We start from the raw sequence: 23,642 nt of genomic DNA on the forward strand, positions 1-23,642 counted from the left end.
ACAATTTGTGGGAGGAATACACGAGCTGGAGCGTTAAACAAATAATAAACAATCTAGCAAGACTTCAGCTACCAGATATCAGCAACCAGATCACACATAAACAAATTAATGAATCGCAAAAATGGTGCGGCAACGAGTTGCAAGTATGTTCAACTTACGCTTAAATGGAATATATTTGAAAATAACATCATGTAGGTCCTTATGAGAAACGCCTAGCTATTCGAGAGGATCTTGGCTACTTCAACTCCGCAGCCGTGGGAGGGGTATACGAGTTTGATAATGGCGAATTCGAAGTGAAATTGGCTCACTCGTACATGCCAGCTTTAAAAAGTTGTATTGAGACATACCCTCAGATGATGATGGTAATGAAAGGCAAAGATACCAATGAGCCTTTGTGGGAGGTGGTGCCACATCTGAATCTGGCAGACCACGTCTCGATCCTTACTGAACAAGCCATTGAGGATGAAGGCGAAGCCGCCGTCATCGAGAAAGTCTTGCCATCTATCGTCGATCAGAAGTTCACTGATCCGTCTTCACCTCCATGGAGGCTTGTTGTGCTGCCATTTTTGTCTACGAGCAATCCTCGTTGCTTCATCGCGTACGTCTCCTCCCATGCGACAGCGGATGGTGGGTCCGGATGCGTCTTCCATCGGACTTTCATGAGCGCTTTGCGAAAGTTCGCCGCCGTCCAGCTGGATGATACCGTGATCAAAGCGTCTGAGGCATCGCTTCCCGAACCTTTTGACACTCCTGAGAGGCTTCCCATCTCCCCTGAATTCATGAAGTCTTTGGCAAGCGCCAACGTCGTTGATGGTAATACTTGGACCGGCTCCCCCGTTTTCCTCGGCCCTGAAGGATTGCAAACTGGACTGCGGATTATCGAAATTGGGAATTCCCAAGTAAAGTCTGCTTTAGCAGCCTCACGTGTACATGGTACGAAGCTCACGGGCTTGTTCCATCAGCTCGTCGTGAGGGCATTAAGCAAGGCTATTCCAGTCGAGAATGGCACAAACTTTGCCTCACAGACTGCAATTGACATGCGAGCCGCGAATGGCTCTACATTAGCGTGGGGCAACTTTGTGTCGGGTCTGTCTCATTCTCATCAACGTACAGACTCATCTAAGCCTATATCTGACGAGACTTGGGCCAACGCCAGAGTCATTTCTGATAAGCTTGCAGAGTGTAGTTTGCGACTAGAGGACCAAATGATTGGTATGATCAGATTCGTCCCGGATCATCGCGCCTCTATGACGCAAAAGCTGGGAAAATCTCGTGACGCTTCTTTTGCACTGAGTAACCTTAACGCGTTCGACGGTGTTACTGAAGGAGGTGTATGCAAAATTAGCAAATTCTTGATGGCAACATCCGCCGCTGTCCCCAGCGCAACCCTTAGCTTTTGTATTGCTAGCGTCAAGGATGGTAATTTGACCTGTGTCGTGACGTGGCAGAAGGGTGCTCTGGGATGCCTTCCGGAGCAAGAGCATACTCTTCTCGATGTTATTTGTTCTTCTATCAAAGAGGACTTTGAAAGTTTGGCTGCATAACTACAACGAATACGTGCTTACAGGTAGCCTAGAAGCATCGTTGTGCAGCCAGGCATGTTGATAACAACTAAGAAATTAGATAAAAGAGGTTTCTCTTGATTGCAATTCGTGAAATTAAGTTCGCATTAGATAATACCGTTACTCATTAGAATGTCAACTTTAACCATCTACTAGGAGTAGTGGACGATACTGCTCAAATTGGTTAAAATGTATTCCAGTGTTTCTTGCGATGATATATTGCTGTTGTACAGTAGTTTAACTGTTTTTCACTACTTATGACGCCTTCATACGCCTTCATACTCTGGATGAGGTATAGTTTGTGACCGGACTATGGTTTTTACCATCCTACTGAAGAGAAAACCTAGTCTGGCTTCTGTTTTCTACGCCGGAAGCTTTTTGAGCCCATGATTCGTGGCATTGAAGTTGGCTCCGAACAAGTGGCCACGGCGACAACAGTAGGCCCGATCACTATTGGCGTAAAATGAACAGTAATTAGTGGAGACGACGATAGCAATCAATCATCCAGAGCGAACGGTCGCAAAAAAAGCATGGACAAAGCGTTAGAGCGTAAATGATAATCGGCTAGAATCCTGCACGTTTTGGTTCCAATACTATTCGGACATGCTTGTGGGCCGTTTCAGCAAGTACCAGGTACCCTAAAATCCTCCGACTCACCTCGTTCGCCCTTGAGTTCATCGGATATGGGGCTGACACCCCGATAGGCCGATGCATCCCACTGGAAAAATTAAGGTTATGAAATCAGCCCTCGTTCCGAACGTGCATTCCAGTGGGCTAATCGGACCCAATACTAGAAAATGGGTTCTGATTAAGCTCACACAGTAATATCAAAGAGGCCGAAAGCTACCTACTCGCCATTAATCCTTTTGCAGATAAGATCTTATATGATTATTTGGTATATCTGTGACCGAGATACTGGCTTTCACGGAAGCAATGTGCTCTCATTAAGATTTGCATGGGTCTTTTGATGATCTGTTTCCGTCATCACCGGCACAATAGCACAAATCAAGCCTTTCAACAGCGTAACCAAGGTCTCTCCTTTTGTACCAAGTCTTTTACCAGCGGACGATCGGGAGGTTGATTCTTCATTTTAAATAATCCTTCCCCCTGTTTGGTCGATTCACTCAACACTACCATTAACCATCGCCATGACTTCGAGGCAGAGTGAGCCTATTGCCATTATTGGCAGTGGTTGTCGGTTTGCTGGGGATGCCAGCTCGCCATCCAAGCTCTGGGATATCCTGCAAAAGCCCAAAGACCTTCGACGCGAGATCACGGATCGCTTTAACATCAACAGTTTCTACCATCCAGACCCATTACACCATGGTCACACCAATGTTAAACATGCATACCTTTTAGATGAAGACCTCGGAGGCTTTGATGCCGAATTCTTCGGTGTCAAACCCGTTGAAGCCAAAGCCATTGATCCCCAACAACGACTTCTAATGGAGGTAGTATACGAGGGATTGGAATCAGCTGGCATGGATATCACTGATCTGAGAGGCAGTAACACCGGCGTCTATGTCGGTGTGATGGTTGGCGACTATGGGACAATGTCTCTCCGTGATATGGACCAAACCCCGACATATTATGCCACCGGTACGGGAAGGAGTATCCTTTCCAATCGAATATCATACTTCTTTGACTGGCACGGCCCATCCATTTCTATTGACACAGCATGCTCATCCAGTCTGATCGCGATCCACATGGCCGTACAATCTCTTCGAAGTGGCGAAAGTCATATGGCAGTTGCTTGCGGGTCGAATTTGATCCTGGGTCCAGAAAACTTTATCATAGAAAGCAAGTTGAAGATGCTTTCTCCGGATGGTCGTAGTCGTATGTGGGACGAAGGCGCCAACGGTTATGCTCGTGGAGAGGGTGTAGCCTCCGTCGTGCTAAAAACTCTCAGTGCTGCCATTGCGGATGGTGATCATATTGAATGCGTAATACGAGAGACTGCCACAAATCAGGACGGCGCTACAAATGGTATCACAATGCCTAGCGCCACGGCCCAGGAGTCCTTGATTCGATCCACCTATGCGAGAGCAGGATTAGATTTACGAGTTCCCAGCGATCGACCACAATATTTCGAAGCTCACGGCACTGGTACTCCAGCCGGCGATCCAATTGAAGCTGAAGCGATACACAATGCCTTTTACAGTTCCTTAGATGGTGGCGTGAAGCTGAATTGTGAGGGCCTTCCACTTTACGTCGGGTCCATCAAGACCGTCCTTGGACACACCGAGAGCACTGCAGGTATTGCAGCTGTCCTCAAGGCATCCGAAGCCATCCGCCATGGAGTTATCCCACCAAATATGTTATTTGAGAAACTTTCAGACAGTGTCAGGCCCTTTTACCAGGGTTTGGAAATTCCAACGGCTGCCAAGAAGTGGCCACAGGTTCAGGAAGGTCCCCGGAGAGCTAGTGTAAACAGCTTTGGCTTTGGTGGCTCGAATGCTCATGCTATTCTAGAGAGTTATAACGACAAGGGGTCAAACGATTCTTATAATCAAACTCTATATGGTCCTCTGGTTTTCTCTGCATTTTCAGAGAAGACACTTCGCCAGTCCTTATTTGCCTATGCCCAGTACTTGGAGACTGACGGCGCGTCGCTCAATATAGCACATCTGGCATATACCCTACGCAAGCGACGGACTGCTTTCTCTTACCGGCTTTCAGTTCCGGCGTCATCGATCGAAGACCTCAAACAAAAGTTACTGTCCAAATTGAAAGATGAAAACACTTTAGTTGGTATTAAAGCTTTACCAAAATCTAAAAATGGCAACGCAAAACTTCTGGGTATTTTCACCGGTCAGGGAGCACAGTATGCCCGCATGGGTGCTGAGTTGATTGAGAATAATCCAGTGGCGCGACAAATTATTCTGAAATTGGAATCTCACTTGTCTAGATTACCACCCGGGGACCGTCCTACCTGGTCTCTCGAGAAAGAGCTCCTTGCTTCACCTGAGGTGTCTCACATTGACGATGCAGTGCTGTCTCAGCCACTCTGCACTGCAATACAAATACTACTCGTCGACATGCTTCGAATGGCCGGTGTTGAACTTGATGCAGCTGTCGGTCACTCATCTGGTGAGATCGCTGCCGCGTACGCAGCTGGTTATTTAACAGCTAGGGATGCCATCTACATTGCTTACTATCGTGGCTTACACGTCCAATCTGCGGTAAGCCCCAACGGTACCAAAATAAATGGCGCCATGGTCGCAGTGGGGAGCTCCAAGGAAGATATGGATGAGCTGTGCAACGATGAGATGTTTCAAGGGCGCTTAAATGTCGCAGCTAACAATTCAACATCGAGTGTAACTGTTTCTGGTGATGAGGATGCGATCGCAGAACTTCAGGTCATCTTGGACGATGAGAAGAAATTCAACAGAAGACTTCGCGTTAATACCGCGTACCATTCCAACCACATGCTTGCGTGTTTCGATCCATATGTTGCATCACTCCGTCGATGTAAAATCACACCGCAAAAATCGAATGGTAAATGCGCCTGGTACTCAAGCGTAACTAATAGGCTAGTCGATCACGATATGTCTCTTGGGGATGTTTACTGGGCGGAAAATATGACGAAGCCCGTCTTGTTCTACGACGCTCTCATTACTGCGCTCGCATCTGATTCGTACGACGTGACTCTGGAAGTCGGTGCTCATGCAGCTCTTAAGGGTCCTACATCTCAAACAATCCAAGAAAATCAAGGAAATGATATTCCTTATTGTAGTCTACTCGTTCGTGGAACGAATTCGCTTGAAGCTACCTCGGCTGGGTTCGGGTACTTGTGGTCCTATCTCGACAAGTCACTGGTCGATCTCAACAGCCTCGAAATAGCGATGAACGGCGGCAACGATCAATTCAAAGTTGTCAAAGGTCTTCCGACCTACCAGTGGAATCATGAGCGTAGCTATGTCCATCGAACTAGAGCGTCTCGAAAAATTTATCAGACGCAGGAACCTTTCCACCCAATGTTGGGCCACATCACCCCGGACAGCGCCCCTCATCAAATGACTTGGAAAAACCTTCTACGCGAAAGCGAAATGCAATGGCTATCCGGACACAAAGTTCAGAGTCAAACAGTTTTTCCTGCTGCTGGTTACTTGTCATCTGCTATGGAAGCCTGCCGTCGCCTGGCTGATTCTCTCAACCAAGAAATCCGCCTGATCGAAATTCGCAATTTTGTTATCCATCAAGCTATTGCCTTTGATCAAGATCACCCCGATATTGAGGTTTTGATTCAGATGGCAAATGTCACTCATGAGCGTAAAAACAACATCTTGGCAAATTTCACTTACTCGGCAGTTCTCGGCGCTGGTGCTGACGACTTCACTTTGGCGGCCAGCGGTGATGTTGAGATCCTTCTTGGTGAACCTTCTACATCGCTTTTGCCTACGCGCCCAGCACCACTTCCACACGTCATTGACGTTGAGGCGGATCGTTTCTACGGCGCCTTGGCTGATCTAGGTTACAACTTTAGTGGTAGATTCCGTTCCTTGACTTCACTTCAAAGAAAGCACTACCGTGCCACTTGCTTCGTGAAGATGCAGCCATTTGAGGAGGGTGAAGTGCCTTTGCTGATTCACCCAACGGAGCTTGACGCCGTATTACAATCTATCATTCTTGCCTACAGCTATCCATATGACGAACAATTACGTACAATTCACTTACCCACCTCCATCCAGCAAGTCAGAATCAATCCAGCACTTTGCAACGCAACCGCCTGGCAGCAGGGACAATTGGCCCCAGTGGACTCTGCCATCGTTCCAAGCAAGCCGGATGAGAGGGGAATTACTGGACACGTTCAACTCTACTCTTATTCCGATCCACACGCTGCTATCCAGGTCCAAGGCGCAAGTTTCATGCCATTCGGTGGAAGCACAGCAGAAGCTGACCGCAGGGTCTTTTCCAAAGCGGATTGGATTAGCAGCCAATTAGATGGGGAGGCCGCTGCCCGTGAAATACCTCTCGGGGAAAGTCATTGTAACATGGTCATTATGCTGGAACGGATCGCAACCTTCTATCTCCGAAAGTTTCACCGAGAAGTGCCTGCTGACCATCCTATGAGATCCGAATTCACAACCAAGTGGTATCTCAATTATGCACGATACATCACAGAAATGGTAGAAACTGGTAAACACAAGTGGGCTCAGAAAGAGTGGCTAAACGATACCATTGAGGACGTCAAGAACTGCAGCAAGGACTTTGCTCACATTCCAGACGTCCAGATCATGCATCTTGTGGGAGAACAGATGCCAAATGTGTTTGAGGGAAAGACAACCATACTTGAGCATTTCAGAGCCAATGACATCCTTGACCGTTATTATGCTAGTGGTTTTGGTCTACGAGAGTCTGGGCAATGGGTTAGTCGAACTGTGAAGCAACTTGTCGAACGCTTCCCACACATGAACATCCTAGAAGTTGGTAAGTTATATTGAGCCTTTTCGGCAGAAATCGGTTATCTTTTATGTTATCATTAGTGCTGACCAACATCAGGTGCTGGAACTGGTGGTGCCACCAAGGCAATATTCAAGGAAATCGGGTCCAGCTTCAGATCTTACACCTACACAGATATCTCAGCAGCCTTTTTCGGAAATGCGGCTTCCATTTTCTCACAACATAGAGATCGCATGATATTCAAAACTTTCAATGCTGAAAATGATCCTTTGAATCAAGGATTCACTGAAGCATCTTACGATCTGATCGTCGCATTTTTTGTCATTCACGCTACTAGCGATTTGGAGCGAGCCTTGCGCCACATTCGTCGTCTACTAAAGCCAGGCGGTTTCCTTGTCGTCGGTGAAGGCCAGGAAGGTATGAATGGAGTTGCTAGCAGTGGCTTCATCTTTGGTACACTTCCCGGCTGGTGGCTCGGAACTGATACCGGCCGTGAACTATCGCCTCATGTCTCTCCCCAAGGCTGGGTTGACCTCCTTCACAAGACTGGATTCGGTGGTGTAGAATCCCATTCCCCAGATGCATTTGAAGATATCCTCAATGTCTTCCACTTTTCAGCCCAAGCTATTGACGATGAAGTTAGCTTTCTACGGAATCCTCTTTCGACGACTTCCTGGAAGCCGTCGCACATCCAAAAGTTGGTGATTGTTGGTGGTCAAACACGAAGGAGCTCCCACCTCGCTACCAGCCTAAAATCAATCCTTGAACAGTTCGCTGATCAAATAATCTCTTTTCCTTCCCTTGTCGATGTCAATTTTGATGTCGTCGACGCTGATTCAACGGTGGTGAGCTTGACTGAACTGGACCATCCCGTTTTTAAGGATATATCAGCAGAAACTTTCAACGGATTGAAACATATGTTTGGGTCCGGGAAAACACTCTTGTGGATTACAAGTGGTCGGCGTGGTGATGAGCCATACTGCAATATGACTGTGGGATTCGGCCGAACCGCACAACATGAAACACCTGATCTGAACCTCCAACAATTGGACCTTGAAGATCCTGAGAATGTCAGTGCCGAGGCCGTAGCCGAGATACTGCTTCGCTTCCACGTCACAAAGGACAAAAAGGAAGAACATCTCTGGAATCCTGAGCCTGAGTTGGTCATCACCAAGGATGGGTCCTGCCTCGTCACGCGATTGAAACCTATTCCGGAGCTCAATGACCGGTACAATTCGGCACGTCGACCCATTGTTCAAGAAATGTCAACAGCAGACAACAATCTCACGTTGACTTTCAATGAAACTGGCTGCTTCCTCAAGAAACAGTCCAGATACGAGGCTGAACTGATTGAGCACAGCAATCCCAAGGGCCTTGTTGACTTCCAGACTACACATGCGGTTCTTTCTGCGCTAAAAACTCCGGTGGGATACAGCTATCTCGTTACGGGTCAACAAAAAAATAGCAATACCCCGTATCTGGCACTGGTCTCATCCTTGTCTTCAGTTACTAAAGCTCCATTGACGTGCGCTATCACGTACGACAATGCCGGCGTATCAAATGTAGAACTGCTGACTAAGGTTGCCGCTCATCTTATTGCCATGAATATCGTCAATCCTCTCTACAATGGTCAAACTCTACTGGTTCATAACGCGACCGTGAGTGTTGCACAGTCAATAGCTACACTGGCTTCTGAAAAGGGTGTTCATTTGGTTCACACATATGACTCCTCGTATGAGAAGGTCCCAGAGACTTGGATCAAGCTTCACGACTATCTCAGCACTCCAGATATCGATGAAATTCTGCTTACTGCACCTTCCTCGTTTGTCAGCTTTACCGAAGAAGATATCACTGAGAACGAAAAATCCTTGCTAGCGACGCTTCCTGCTGACTGCCTCGTAATGACAACCAAGATGATGTATTCGTTGGTTGCATCTGCTTCCCACGTCCCAGCTCTGCCAATTCTCAAAGAAAGCTTGACAAAAGCTCTTCAGTACGCTCAAAATGAAAACAAATCTACATCAGACGCTGAATCCGTCACTCTCGAGATCCTTGCCCGTGAAGGACGTCCTTCACAGCCATTGACTATTATCGACTGGAACACAAACTCTTCACTGCCAGTGCAACAGGCTCGATTAGACACCTCAACGATGTTCAAGGGTGCAGATAGTACTTACTGGATCGTCGGAATGTCTGGAGCTTTAGGTCTTTCCCTCACTGATTGGATGATTAGCAAGGGTGCCAGAAACGTTGTCCTAACAACCAGAAACCCTGATATTGCTCCGGAATGGCTGGCCGCTCACAAACGGAGAGGAGCTACAGTCGCCGTCTTCTCATGGTAAGTAAAACTTTTACGTGTTCAGTTCAGCAATCACCTTGCTAACTGATTGATTTTAGTGACGTGACAAATGAGCAAGGCATGAACGAAATACATCGTAAAATCCAAGATACCCTACCACCCATTGTCGGTGTCATGAATGGAGCCATGGTGTTACGGGATGTTTCCATTCGCAACATGTCATATAAGGAGCTCACTGATGTCTTGCGACCCAAGGTCATTGGTAGCATCATTCTTGATAAGATGTTCTATACTACGGATCTTGACTTTTTCGTTCTGGTTTCATCCATCAACTGTGTCATTGGAAACCTGGGTCAAGCTAATTACGCAGCTGCTAACACTTTCATGTGCGCCCTTGCGGCTCAGAGACGTAAGAGAGGACTTCGCGGAGCCACCGTCAACGGTGGAGCTATCATTGGCGCTGGATACATGGAGCGTGAGTCTCGTAAGGCTCTGGACATGATTGTACAGAAACTTCACATGATGCGTCTCTCAGAGGAAGATTGGAACCAGACGATCTGCGAAGCCATTGATGCTAGTCGCCTAGAATCACCACATGGGCCAGAAATTACTGCAGGTCTTTCAGATGTTCCATTCGACACGCCGAATGCTCCATACTGGTTCCTGAATCCTAAGTTCTCCTCTTTCATCGTTCAAAGCCCGACAGCAGTATCGGACAAAGAGAAAGAGAAAACTACACTTTCTGTAAGGGATCAACTCCAGAAGTGTCAAACATTCGACCAAGTCCAGAAGGCTATTGAACGTAAGTACAATATTATCCGATTCATTACCGATACACCACTGACTAGGTTTCAGATGCGTTTGCTAGCCAATTACGACGAGTTCTTCAGGTCACGAGTTCAGACGAGGAAATTATGGCCGCTCACGGTGCCGACATTGGTCTGGACTCTCTTGTCTCCGTTGACATTCGCTCATGGTTCTTGAACACTCTTCAAGCCAGCATCCCGGTGTTGAAGATCATGGGTAATGAGTCGATGTCGAGTCTTGTCTCATACGCAGTGAATGCACTGCCTCCGGCTTTCATTCCTGGATTGGCTGGTGGCCAAGACGACGGAGCTGCTGACAGCACCGATGAAAGCTCTCTACCTACTGAATTTGATGCGGATTCTATCCTGAAGGTGGACTCCCAAATTACCACAGCACTCACGACCCCAGAGCGTAAGGCTTCACCTGCCGGGCACAAGCAAGATCACAAGCGCTCTGCAGAAATTGATTGGCAAGCGGAAGCTCGTCTCCCGGTATATGATCTAGACATCCTTTCATCAGCCACCGGTTCATCGCCTAAAAACCCACCAGATGTCATCGTTCTAACAGGTGCAGCTGGACTTTTGGGACATCACTTGCTGAACTGGTTCTTGGAGAAGACACCTGCCCGCAGAATTCATTGCCTTGCCGTTCGGAATTTGTCCACTCGCCTGGCAAAGAAAGAGCTTTCAATCAACCCACGTGTAATCTACCACGAAGGTGATTTGACTTTTCCTCTCCTCGGACTATCTGAGAAGGAGGCCACTAATATCTTCGCGGAGGCCGATGTGGTAATACACAATGGCTCTGATACCTCACATTTGAAATATTTCCCAGACATGCGTACCGCCAATTGCGGTTCGACAAGGGACCTTACTCGTCTGTGCCTTCCGAGACGTATTCCTATTCATTACGTGTCCTCTGTTGGTGTCTGCGTGTTGTACAACCAGCCTGCCTTCCCACCAGTCCCAGTAACTGGTCCTGACTCCTTGCTACCAGCGCCAGATGGCACTTTCGGATACATGTGCTCGAAGTGGGTCAATGAGCGATTTCTCGAACAGGTCCACGACACCTATGGCTTGCCGGTCTACATCCATCGTCCCTCTACAATTATTCGCGAGGGTGATGATGCGACAAATGTCAGGGCGGAACTTGACTGGGTAAATGCACTCCTGCACTACGCAAACAAAATCGAGGCTGTTCCACAAGTGAAGCACAACAAGGGCGCTCTTGATCTCGTATCTATCAAAACGGCTTGTAGCGATATCCTCAACGCGGTCCTCGATACCAGCAACCCAAAGAATGTCACTTACGTACACGAGGTTGGCGATATTGTGCTGCCGTTGAATGATTTGAAGAGCATCTCCCGTAAGGGCGGAAAGCCATTCGATATGCTGCCCATTGAGCAATGGATTTCAAAGGCAGTTGCAGCTGGTCTACATCCTGCCGTTGCTGCTCTCATTGAAATCATGGATACCCCTGGAGCCCCCGATTACCCCAGACTCCTGAAGACTGTCCCTTCCGCCTAGAAAATAGAAATTATGCTTGTATGCTTATCGTATGTTGGAGTTGCAGATTTGATGTCTTTCCTATGTATGTTGACTTTCATGTTTATGTGATGAATCAAGTTTTTGAAAAGTAAAGCACTCTAACAAACTGTTTATCTAGATCCTGAATGCCACTTGTGTGTTGTGCAATTTAAAACATAGATTATGTAAAGTAAGTTTTCAAGCCAACTGATCTTTTAATTTAGTACATAGGCTTGATGAAAATAGTAGTTAATTGTGAATTTGATAACTGGTATTTGGGAATTCTCAGACGGATTCTAGCTGAAAGAAAAAATGGAGGTTTAAATTAACCCAGCACTTTACGTCGACAATTGACTTTTCTATAAGATAAAAGAGAGAGTATACCTTAATTATAGTCTTATTGAATGTTCGATGCAAGGAATAGTAATTCGCCGCAAACCACCATCCAGGGACTATATCTTTGTATGTTTCGGTAGACATCCTACCTATACAATTCATACTTCTCCTTTCCATACCATTTATTGTTGACATAATTGTCTGTTTACTAAAGTACGTGCACAGAAGTCCTCTACATTTGCAAAATCTTTGAGTCAGGGAGTGGTACTATTCGGCAGTTTCCTATGTATATACCTGAAGTGAGACAAAGAGTTGAGGATGTTTCCTCCACAATCTTCCACTTTGTAAAATATTATAACGCAATAAGCTATTGTAACATCGATCGACAATTTGCTTTGAATGTATGCTAGAAATATCGTTGTATCACGTAAATCATCATAGAAAAATCCCTTCATTTATGATGAGCTTCCTCCATTGGTTCGTCCACCTTAGTGTAATTCTTCTTAACACTCATCCATGGTGTCAAAACACTTCCAAAGACAGAAAGTGCGGCCATTGAAGCAGCTACCAAGAATGCTTGGTCCAAAGCATGATTATATGCTGCGAGAACTTGCGGAAGAGCCTCAGCGGATACGATACTCTTGATGTCACTTGCCCCGGCTGTAGTGATAGTAGCTGGGTTCACGGATGGCACATTCTGCTCAAGAGAACTGACAAGTGAATTTGCAAAGATTGAGTTTCCGACACTGACGAAAACCGTTCCGCCAAGTGTTTGAAGGAACATAACAACTGATGTACCAATAGGTATATCCTTGGTCTGCAGGGCTGCCTGGACGGCCACCAGAGGCTGTCTTGAACCCAAGCCGTATCCGATACCGAAGAGAATCTGATAACCGATCCATTTTGAGCTAGGAGTGTGGACATCGAAAGTAGAGAGGAGGCCAGCTCCGACGGAAGAGAGAATCGCTGCTGCGATCATGAATGGCGTGTAGTATCCCAGAGCTGTCACCAGGCCGCCAACGACTATAGCCATTATGATGGTCGAGATCATCATTGGTAGGTTTCGAATACCGGATTCAATGGCTGACACCCCTTGAATCGCCTGAAACCAGATGGGCACATAGTATATAATCACGAAAAACGCTCCTCCAGTACAGAATCCGTAGAGACAGCCAGCCCAGACGGAGCGGTTGGCGAAGATACGCGGGGGTACCGTTGCAGCTTCTTTCAGACGGGCTTGCATGAGTAGAAACGCTATAGTGAGGACACCAAAAACCACCAACAGAGCTATAATTCGGCTATTGCTCCAACTGTACTCCGTGCCCCCCCATTGCAAAGCCAGCAACAAGCACACCACTGCTGGCAGAAAGAACAGAGTACCAATGGGATCTAAAGCCCTCAGACGATCGATCCAAGTCTGAAGCTTTGGTACATTTCGCTGTGGATCTTTGAGTATCAGGAAGATGACCAAAACTGTGAGGCCGCCAATTGGTAGGTTGATATAGAAGCACCATCGCCACGACTAATGATAATCAGGTCCATTAATTGAAGCTATATTGGTAAAGAATTATCATGTGGGTTCAACACATACCACGTTGTCAGTAAGGACACCTCCTATGATAGGACCAGCTACTGAGGCAATACCATACATACCGCCCGCCAGGCCGATGTACGTTGGTCGCTTTTCCAGTGGCGAAGTATGAGTGATGACGAGTAACGCGCCAGAGAATATACCAGAAGAACCACATCCAGCAATAGCTCGTCCGGCGATAAAAGTAGCAGATGACGGTGCGACAGCGCAGATTAGGCTACCGAGCTCAAATATTCCTATTGCTGATAAGAAAACCCATTTTATGCTCCAGAATGTGTAAATCTTGCCGAACAGAAGTTGTAAGGAGGCAGTCGTTAGCAAATAAGCTATGAACAAGCACAAATCGATAAGCTATGTTGTCTATTCAAGGACGAATAAGTAATAGTCGCCCGACTTACCACTTCCGTACCAACCAACGTCTAAAACGCTGTCAAATTCGTCTGTTATCCTCGGAATAGCGGTGGTTATGACTGAATTGCTGTATTTACGGTTATCATATTGGTTTTCCCGACCGCCAAACTTCGAGTTGAGAATGAGGGACATACTCTAGTGCCATTAAAAAGACAGCAAGACACAAAGAGAACAATATAAGAAACATTCTCACGCCTTTGGGATAATTTGCGTCATTCTTCTCCCCGGCCACCGATTCGAGGGACTCTGGTGTATCATTTTTTTCAGAGGAATTCTCATTTCCTGGTGTAAGTTTCGTGCCATCTTTCGGAATTTCTGACAATTCTACAGACGGCTGCGACGTGGTTTCGCGAGGCGTCTTGTGGTCAAGCAGAGGCATGATAAGGATTGCGACGTGTAAAATGAGGTTCAAAGGTGACCAACAAATTACTTTGCCATTTGCGATGCTGAAATTCGTAATGGCAGCTTCTGCTAAGTATCTGTCCGCCTATGATTGCAGAATCGCATGCAACCAGTGACACTAACATAGCCTTGTCAATAGCCTCAAGGAGCCCGGCTTGTACTTGAAGAGCACAATGAAAAGATGATCTATGCTACGTTTCTGGGCGAGTGTGTGTACGGAGCCTCGCTGTAAACCCCGTGTCTTTTCCGCCACTGGTGTATGGGAGAGATTCGGAATGACGCATTTCGTTCGGAGGAGAGCTGCCAATCATCGTCGTTCAAGACTCTCCAGGAGCAGTTCCGAAGCGACGATGATTAGGCCTAATTATGTAAAGAATGTACTAGTAGTAACAGCATAAGTAAGCCAGGGGCTGCTGCACGGTTATTAGGGAGTATTTAGTACCCCCCACTGGAGATTACAACTTATACTGAGTAGTTACTGACTTGTGATATGAGGGTCCTTGGTATCATCAATCTACACTTACAGAACTATAGTTTGTACAAGCGTGACAACTGACATCTGTCAATTCTTAAATTCACCATAATGAGACTAGTGTACGAGAAAAGTGGACTAACTAGTGTATACAGCCGTCCGGGTCTACGAAAGTCTAGCCTAATATCTTAGTGAGAAACTGAGTGTGATGGTGTATTGTATTGTATTCTGTATGTCTTGTGTGTCTAATCAAAAGAAAGTAATTGGCATAGGTTTGCCATACATAATAGTGCAAGATTGTGCACGCTAGTTTAGCGAGAGAGATTCTTGGCAATTCCTTATATCGAGGAATAGTTGACATCCAATGAGAGCAGGCGAGTGGATTTATGCGCTGCACTCACCATATTCGGGATAGCCGTAAAGTAATCCTGTCACTTAGTGTCTCTACGCTTTGCCCCCGTTCGGTTTCGGTTTCCTATTGCGGAGCGCATGCATCAGGTCAAAGTGCTTAGTTGCAGCTTAACGAAGTGCTGGGGAAAGATGAGCAAAAACAAACGAGGCGAGAAAAGCGAAAAGTGCATAGAGAAGCGCATATAGAGAGGCAAAGAAGTAACTTTGACAAGGGGAAAAAAACGTACCACGAAAATTTCCAACTGGTATGGTATCTAACCTAGCTAGAAACATGTGCTGACTTGCGTATGATTGATGTTCGCAACATTTAATAGGTATCTACGGAGTAGGATGAAATGTAGTACCTCCGGGTGAGTTTACTAGAAGAAGATTCCCGATCTGGTTCATAATCCTGTAATCGGGGACCATCGTTAGAATCCGACATTTTATATATACCGATTCCAATGAGATGAGCTTGATGCTGTAGACAGCCTCGGTTCAATCTAATTGTAGCGACACCAATAACACGAACGAGCTACGTCTTCACAACATGGCAATTCCGCAGACGCAAACAGCAGTTATCCAAACAAATGAAAAATCAACACTCCCGTTGACGGTATCGGAATCAGTGCCAACGTTTCAACAACCTTCAGACCAATATGTCCTTGTTCGCGTGCTGGCCGTGGCCCTCAACCCAACTGACTTTAAGATGGTGCAGTATTTTCCGATCGCAGACAATCTAGCTGGCTGTGACTTTTGTGGAGTTGTAGAAGCTTGTGGCAACGAAGAGACTTCGCAGCAATTTCCGCCTGGCACACGAGTATGCGGCGCAGTCTTCCCTTACAATCCACAAGCGCGCCAAAGTGGTTCCTTTGCGCAGTGGGTGATTGCCGACTCTGGTTTACTACTGAAGGTGCCAGATGGATGGAATGATCTTGATGCAGCGGCGGTGGGTGGAGTCGGCTGGGGTACTGCAGTGCTGGCTTTCTATGACCCAGATGCGCTGGCTTTGACGGGTCGTCCCACAAAGAAGAGCGATGAAAAGGAGCCAGTTTTGGTCTATGGAGCTGGTACAGCATCAGGTACGATGGCTTGTCAGCTCCTGAATTTGTAAGTTCAGATCCCTTTTTTCCGTTTGCATGTTCGATACTATATTCTTGACACCATACGTCCTGGTAAAAAGACAAAGAATAGAGACGTAGAGTTCAATAGAATTCCGCGCATTGCAGGCTAACTCCAATATCGTACATACTTGAAGATCTGGCTATGCTCCAATCGCTATTGCGTCTTCAGCTTCGGCGGATATGGCTATGAAATATGGCGCAATTGGTACAGCAGACTACACATCTCCCTCATGTGCGGACGCAATCAAAAAGCTCGCCGGCGGAGCTCCAATTAGACATGTTCTCGACTGCATTGCATCAGCGGAATCCGCAGCCATGTGCTTTAGTCTTATTGCGCGTACCGGTGGTCGTTATGCTTGTCTTGAAGGCTTGAATCCGGCATGGAAAACACGTCGCACTGTCAAAGTCAAGGAAGTCATGGGATTCGAAGGTCTCGGAATCAAAATCGATCTGGGGCCGACATCATATTCGCGCGACGCAAACCTTGCCCTTCGCAAGATCTGCTGCGATACTACCAAAGATATTCAGATAGTAATGGATGCGGGCTTATTAAAGCCACATCCTGTTCGTGAGGTTCCAGGGCAATGGCAAGGCATCATTGATGGGTTAGCTATGCTTCAGCGTGGGGAGGTGAGAGGGCAGAAATTAGTGGTTAGAGTTTCCAGTACATAAGTACAGAACTAGATAATCTGAAAGAGATAAACAGAATATCTCTTTTTTTTAAAAGGGAGAAAAACAGAAAGAATCAGTGCACGAAAATTTTCTTCGCATCTTTTTGTGTCTTAACGAGCAAAATTGCCGCCTATGCAGAATTACATATTTCAAGATCAAATACCGCCAACTCTAGCATATTTTTCTTTTTCGAGAAAGGTCTGCATTTCTATGAAAGGGATGTCAAGAATCCTGATTCGTGCCTCTAGAAGGCTTTGCACAAGAGCCACTCAAATGTAGTCTTTGATTTGCTGTTCTGCCCATTCCCAAAATTTGTACGTTCCCCCTGTGCCACCCTCCGACTCGAGCTTCGTTGCATTGATCAGATCTGGTCGCAAAGGATAAAATCGTCCAAATGGAGCCACTACCGAAATAGCCGAGGATTAGCAATACCGTGCGAAAAGATGATTGTATATTAGGAAAATTAGAATGAACGATATCACATACCCCATTCTCCAGATTTCTCCAACGTGATTTCCGGAGACAAGCCAGCAAATAACTCGGTGTATGCTCCCATAATAGGAGGATAGCCGACTACCTTGACAACCATTTTCAAGGCTACCGGTTGATCGCGAGCAAGCTCGGAAGTGAGATTTCCTGGATTAATCGGTACGCTGACAATCCCATCGGCTTTATGACGCCGAGCGTACTCGACTCCAAGTGCCCACGCGCCGCACTTGCTGATTCCGTATCTCTCGGTTGCTGGTTTGGGCTCGTGGTAATCCAAGTTATCGAGCGCTACACCCACATCCTGGGCACCAAAGAGCTCCAGCCCGAATGAAGAAAGCCAGACCACGCGAACCAAATTTGCTGGCTCCGCTTTCGCTGTCTCTATCAAGAGAGGTGTGAGTAGTCTGGTGAAGAGATGTGTTCCAATGCAGTTGACACCAAGCGCAAGCTCATGACCTTGAACGGTTTTGGTGGCTTCTGGTGTTCCCACCATTACGCCGGCGTTGTTGAAAAGAACATGGAGCTTTGTTTCTCGAGACAAGAAAGTCTCCGCAGCTTTCTTGACTTGACGAAGATCGCTGAGATCGAAATGCAGAAAATGCAATTGACCGGTCGAGCTTGGCTCGGCTTTCTCGATTTCTTCAATGGCTGTATTTGCTTTCTCCTCAGATCGCGCAGCTATCCAAACTTTTGCGCCTTTGGAGTAGAGGATACGAGCTGTTTCTTTTCCGACGCCGGTGTTCGAGCCAGTCACGAGATATACCTTCCCACCAAGGTCGGGTACATTCTTTTCCGTAAAGTCTGGCTTAGGAGGACGAAATGCAGCCCATGTGCTTCGCAATGACGGACCTGGTGCCATTCTGTTCAGACGGTTGGTATATTGTCGTGGGTCGTAATTGCCTTATGTAGGAATTGGGAAGCACATACGGTCCAATTAGGGCTACAGGTGGATCCTACAGTTAGTTATATATATGGCTGACTAAGCGAATGCGCTAAACCCAATTAGGAAGGACGTTCCAGCACCCTTATAGGAAATAATTGGCTTATTAGCTTAAGGGTATTACATGGGGCCGATACGCCACTAGGTGTATTAGACGCGCATTCGCGTTCGCTTTCGGAGTCGGAGCATTAACCGACCCCTACTAATCATCCGGGGTCGTGCGTATAGCACGACCCCGACAGCTCAACGAGCAGGCGGGCTCAACGAGCAATTTTTTTTTACTACTACCGGCGCACTTTGAAGCCTCAAAAACGCACAAAAAACGTATGTTATTAACTACTTGGGTGTTGTAACGATTTTCTAGGCTTTCCACAACCTCTATATCTTCTTTGAATAATCCCCCGAGCCAGGCATATTGCTGTAAGCTCTGGCATAACTTTTGAGCCGTAAATCTTCTCAAATTTAGCATGAAGCTTCTCCTCGTCGCGATTTTTAGTAATTCGCTTCATTCTTGCAAGATCTGCTGCGTAGACGACTCCTCCTTTGGCCAGTAATTTGTGAGAAAATTTAGTACGCGATTTGCGTTGAAGTTGACGTTCTTTTATCTCCCGGAGCTCACGTTCGACCTCATGGAGGTGATAAGCTTGTTGAACCGCACCACAAGCTAATCTTTGCACTTTTTCTTGCAAATTTGATATATCTGGAGAGTCGATAATCTGACGTTGAAATGCTTCTGTCGGAACGTGAATATCAAACCCTACACGTTTCGGCACCGGATATAGTTAGTCTGACGCGGCACATGCGTGCCGCGTATATCTAGTTAGCTATCCCCCGTCCCCATTACTCTTGGGGATCAGTCACAATATTAGGAATCAAGATATCTTCATATTGTCAGGCTCATTAGGCCGCTTCGTGTTCGCGCCTTACTACCGTCTATGCTTCGTGATACGGACCGTAGTTAAACCAACAGCTTCAAATTTCCGAGCAGTTTTAGGCGTGTTACCGCTTGAAAAATCCGATTCTAATAACGACGGTGACGGAGGTGTTGCCGGAGGCCTAAATTCAGCCATATTATCAAGAACAATAGCTGGTTTGAAAGGCACAATTCCAGTGAGTCTAAATCCGTGCTGGATTGTTCGTAATTTGAAGGTTTTCTCACGAATCGTATGCAAGGCAGTAAGGAATTCGACTTTAGTAAACTTGCCAATACCGGTATATGAAGCGGCAAAAACAGCCTCGCTATGCCAGTGCTTAAAAGCATGAAAAACACCAACGTCAAGAGGCTGCATAAAATGACTGGCATGAGGTAGTAAAAAGAATACAATAATCTTCTGTTTTTCACAGAAATTCATGAAATCCCACGTTACATGAGATCCATAGCCATCACAAAGTAATAATCGATATTGACCCTTTATTTTTCGAAACGTTTGTCGATGAAAGTGCTGAATCCATTGGAAGGCCAATTCATCGCTGATATAGCCAGAATCACTCACTCCAATAGCAATGTTTTGATCGTAACTAGTTGCGTCAAACCAGCCTTGTATAATATTCTTTGCAGCAATAATGATGAACGGCGATATCGCGAATCCGGAAGCATTTATGCCCTCAACAACGCTCACATATTCTCGATTTGTGTTAATTGGTACAAAAATCTTCTTCTTGACTTCGCGAGTAACGATATACTGGTTTCTTCCTATACCAATTCGGAAGCCCGTCTCATCAAAGTTATATATATCTTCCGGTGGAATCCCGAATTCGGTAATCTTCTTCTCAAGGCGAATATACCAATCTTGGATAGTTTCAAAATCGTGTGATTGTTTTCTCTCAACGTCTAATGCTTTAGCACGACGTACACGATATTCTGGATGACGTGAAAAGAATCTTTTGAGCCAGTGTTCGCCTAATGGAGAAGCATCAGGCTGGCCTTCACGTAGAATCGAATTGGCAGCATTAAGCACCATATCACGGCGGGGAAAAATCTCTACTTTCTCAAAGGTATCAATATACTGACAAAGTGCTATTTCCTGAGATTCCGATAATCGTAAATTCGTTCGTGCGCGCGTAGAACGTGAATTTCCACCATGATAGCGATTTGAGAGCCGCTGGCAAGGAACGTCGAATTCACGAGCCAATGCAGATAAATTTGGTATGGTTTGATTGGGAATAGATTCTATGGCTCTTTAAATTCTTTCCTCTATCTCGTGATAATTTTTTGACATCCTGTGTGTGAGAAATAAAGCTTCAAAGTGCACAGATACCCGTGCCGCCAAGCCCGCGACCACACGCTGCGCGTGTGGGTGCATGTCACATAAGTGCAATAGTCAGATAAATACAGGTTTGTATGGGAATTGCTAACAAAACTATATCCTATCCTCCACCCAACGAATTAAATTTGGATCAGAGCGTCTCGGGTAAGCCTGCTCGACCAGATTCAATATAGTATTACGATCAATCGCCGCCTCGTCGCTTGTTGTAAGGGGGAGGCATTGATCCTGTTGGTTTAGCTACGTCCCGTATCACGAAGCGTAGGATATCGTAAGCTAGGGCGATCCAACTGCCCTACGTGGTGAGCCTTGCTATATAGCACGAAATGTAATATTATAAAAGACTGACTCCCGAAACTAGGGGGGCCGGGGTGCCTAGATACATTATATGGTGTTGGTCGCTCTAGCGCACGGAGAATAGTAATCCCGGCCAGTTCGCGTACGAATCGACGGCGTGCTACAGCGCCGTATAGTGATTCGTAAGATCGCTATTCAAACAGATCCTAATGGCGCATTTCGTAGCTACTTGAGCCTTTTCCTCTCAGCCTTCTTTTCCTCAGTTGTAGCACGCTTTTTGATGGTTCTATTCACATCTACTACAGAGAGAATGCCTCCAACTTGCACCTGGCGTTTAGTTTTTTTTAGCGGATTTGCGTTCATTGAGCGTTTGGAGGCGGTCAATTTGCTCTTGTTGTTAGGGCACGCCAATGATTATGATTTAATCGTAATCATAATCAAAATCATGATTAAAATTGTCACGTGGTAATATAAAATGCCCAGTCCGACAATCCTAAGAATGGATATATACTTCTGTATCACTGTAGTCTGAAAGCAGGCATCATCGGTAATAAGAACTTCTAGTAGTCTTATTATAAAGCTCATTCTACACTATATCTGCTCATTTAATTAACTATTTTGGGACGTAATAACATTGTTGCTAGATCCAGGACTTCATTTATTACTTGGGAATGACTATAACCTCTATATCAATATCATCTTCCAACGTTCCTTCCTCAATATCCTCTGTAGTTTCAAGCCAAGACTTATTATCTTGGAAAGATTTTAATACTGTTAGCATCTTAATAGTTGCTGATTAAAGAGCATAGCGCCGTAGACCTAAAGATCACGACCACGAGAAAAGAGACGCTCTACACCAACTTCTGATGCAGGGATAGAGACATATCGACGAGCGATCTTAGCTATCTAAGGATATTTAAATCGATTTGTTCTCTACCAGGCCATAAGCTATTTAATATCTTGTTCTGCAGTTCTATTATCAAGTACAGGCTCTTGAATTGGAGGGGACTCAAGCCAGTCATTTATCTTATTGATTTTAGAGGTTGCAGAGGTTGAGTAGTGTCTTCTTTGAATTTCTTTGAGCATGCGTTGTCGATTTGATTCAATTTGCAGGCGACCTACAAAGCTAATTGTAGGTATTGAAGACAAAGGCGTTGAATTCTAGCAACTGGAAGGAAGTGTAGGTTCTGGTGCAGGAGATATCTCATTAAAATGAACTCGCAAATTGTTGATCACATCGATAGCATTATCTCCAAGATGAATCTTTAAAAGCTCAGTCTTAATGTGGGAATCTAGGACAGCAGCAGAGTAAATAATAAGAGTCTCTGCGTCCATCTTCTTCGTATATTTGTCCAAGGCCTTTCGCCCTACTCTTGCTGTATCTTGAATCTGTATATCAATGCTAGCATAGGCACCTTGCAATTTAATAATGTCATCAAAATGATCATCTAAGTCCTAATAAATCTCTGCAGATTGGAAGATTGTTAGATTGGTCTATGAAACCAAGAGGGTCTTCTTATAGAGAGGAAGCATAACTTAATAAATGTTTCCAAGAAATATCCATTCGAGCTCTGATAGTACTAGAGGCTCTAATGGCTTACACTCCTTGCACATGCAATTGATTGCAGACCGCTCTCGAATTGCTATCTCAAGCATTTTTAGAAGTGCATTCCATTGAGTATCAACATTGTAGTCGAGGGCGACAGAGGCATATTCCATATATTTATCAACTCGCTGATCGCTAGCTAGTATCCACATAACAATTAATCATAGTCAAGGAGTTGCAGACTGTGGTATTTCCTCAGTTTGGAATGTTTCCCTCTTATCAATGCTTATCTATTTAATGACCCTCTTTGCTTCTTGGTGTGAGCCTACTTTGAATATCTTTAGCATTGATTTAGCTATTAAATTCAGCACATGTGCTAGGCAGCGGACAAAGCTCTTATCACCTCTAAAACACATTAATTTGCGGTCTTCACCTAGCAGATTCAATTTTTGAACTGAGTCAACAAATCGCTGTTTTAGGAGCTTGTGAAGAGAGCAGCAGAGTGTAGGGTTATTACTAGCATTGTCGCCACAGATAGCCACGAGTTTCTGCTCTAGATCAAAGTTTTGAAGTACTTCTTGAATCTCTTTAGCCATGTTTTCCCCAGTGTGGGAACCCTTGAGATGACCAAAATGAATAACGAGCTGGCAATCTTCGAAGTCCTCTGTAGCCCAATGGCAAATAACGGCAAGAATATACTTCTTATTAGATGTCTTCCAAACATCAAGAGAGAAGGAAACAGTCTCAGCGCTAGCTTTTAATTCCTCGTACATATGGAGCTGACACTTTGAGAACGCTTGCTTAATTCACTGGCGTAGAGTTTGATGGGAGTTGATTGGGCAAGGCGCATTCATAGCAATTTTCCACATTCTTTTCCACTTTTTATTATCGACTATATCAAATGGTTGTTGGGTATTGATAATCCACTCAATGATAGCTTCGTCAAGAGTTAGACTCATAGTAAGACCAGCGTCTCTTGAGTAAGTGATGCCATGAGAATCAAGCGTTGTTTGAGAAGTATCTGGCACAGGAACTCTACCATCAGGATAAATTTTATGATAGCTTTCAAGATGGGTCCAAAGATTTAAATTTGAGCCGTTCCGGGAGTTAT

General features: G+C 45.6%; 7 protein-coding genes across 7 annotated transcripts, besides 2 other annotated features; 3 read left to right on the forward strand and 4 right to left on the reverse strand.

Annotated features, from left to right (window-relative positions):
* Positions 1 to 121: 121 nt before the first annotated feature.
* TSTA_017110 (uncharacterized protein) lies at positions 122 to 1,642 on the forward strand (the record flags this gene model as incomplete). The annotated part of the gene is made up of 2 exons (XM_002483825.1): positions 122 to 143; positions 196 to 1,642. The coding sequence occupies 2 exons, from the start codon at positions 122 to 124 to the stop codon at positions 1,542 to 1,544; spliced, it is 1,371 nt and encodes a 456-aa protein (XP_002483870.1). The 3' UTR covers positions 1,545 to 1,642.
* Positions 1,643 to 2,710: 1,068 nt separating this feature from the next.
* TSTA_017120 (polyketide synthase, putative) lies at positions 2,711 to 11,884 on the forward strand (the record flags this gene model as incomplete). The annotated part of the gene is made up of 5 exons (XM_002483826.1): positions 2,711 to 6,992; positions 7,065 to 9,303; positions 9,363 to 10,066; positions 10,120 to 11,661; positions 11,737 to 11,884. 4 exons carry the CDS (start codon positions 2,711 to 2,713, stop codon positions 11,595 to 11,597), a joined length of 8,703 nt encoding a protein of 2,900 aa, XP_002483871.1. The 3' UTR covers positions 11,598 to 11,661; positions 11,737 to 11,884.
* A 500-nt stretch (positions 11,885 to 12,384) lies between these two features.
* Positions 12,385 to 14,314, reverse strand: TSTA_017130 (efflux pump antibiotic resistance protein, putative; the record flags this gene model as incomplete). The annotated part of the gene is made up of 4 exons (XM_002483827.1): positions 12,385 to 13,455; positions 13,525 to 13,850; positions 13,923 to 14,002; positions 14,070 to 14,314. The coding sequence occupies 4 exons, from the start codon at positions 14,312 to 14,314 to the stop codon at positions 12,385 to 12,387; spliced, it is 1,722 nt and encodes a 573-aa protein (XP_002483872.1).
* Positions 14,315 to 15,749: 1,435 nt separating this feature from the next.
* On the forward strand, positions 15,750 to 16,995 carry TSTA_017140 (zinc binding dehydrogenase, putative; the record flags this gene model as incomplete). The annotated part of the gene is made up of 2 exons (XM_002483828.1): positions 15,750 to 16,309; positions 16,458 to 16,995. The coding sequence occupies 2 exons, from the start codon at positions 15,750 to 15,752 to the stop codon at positions 16,993 to 16,995; spliced, it is 1,098 nt and encodes a 365-aa protein (XP_002483873.1).
* A 269-nt stretch (positions 16,996 to 17,264) lies between these two features.
* Positions 17,265 to 18,408, reverse strand: TSTA_017150 (estradiol 17 beta-dehydrogenase, putative; the record flags this gene model as incomplete). Its single annotated transcript, XM_002483829.1, has 2 exons — positions 17,482 to 18,408; positions 17,265 to 17,398 (listed from the first exon to the last, which is right to left on the reverse strand). Exons 1-2 carry the CDS (start codon positions 18,341 to 18,343, stop codon positions 17,265 to 17,267), a joined length of 996 nt encoding a protein of 331 aa, XP_002483874.1. The 5' UTR covers positions 18,344 to 18,408.
* Positions 18,409 to 19,350: 942 nt separating this feature from the next.
* On the reverse strand, positions 19,351 to 21,073 carry TSTA_017160 (transposon, putative; the record flags this gene model as incomplete). Its single annotated transcript, XM_002483830.1, has 2 exons — positions 19,351 to 20,594; positions 21,034 to 21,073. The coding sequence occupies 2 exons, from the start codon at positions 21,071 to 21,073 to the stop codon at positions 19,351 to 19,353; spliced, it is 1,284 nt and encodes a 427-aa protein (XP_002483875.1).
* Positions 19,396 to 20,619: a mobile genetic element.
* A 743-nt stretch (positions 21,074 to 21,816) lies between the features above and the next one.
* Positions 21,817 to 23,637: a mobile genetic element.
* TSTA_017170 (uncharacterized protein) lies at positions 22,147 to 23,304 on the reverse strand (the record flags this gene model as incomplete). The annotated part of the gene is made up of 3 exons (XM_002483831.1): positions 22,147 to 22,433; positions 22,587 to 22,719; positions 22,834 to 23,304. The coding sequence occupies 3 exons, from the start codon at positions 23,302 to 23,304 to the stop codon at positions 22,147 to 22,149; spliced, it is 891 nt and encodes a 296-aa protein (XP_002483876.1).
* Positions 23,638 to 23,642: the final 5 nt, after the last annotated feature.

The sequence above is a fragment of the Talaromyces stipitatus genome, genomic scaffold, assembly GCF_000003125.1.
Source record: "Talaromyces stipitatus ATCC 10500 scf_1105507295549 genomic scaffold, whole genome shotgun sequence".
In the NCBI taxonomy this organism is placed as follows: Eukaryota; Fungi; Ascomycota; class Eurotiomycetes; order Eurotiales; family Trichocomaceae; genus Talaromyces; species Talaromyces stipitatus.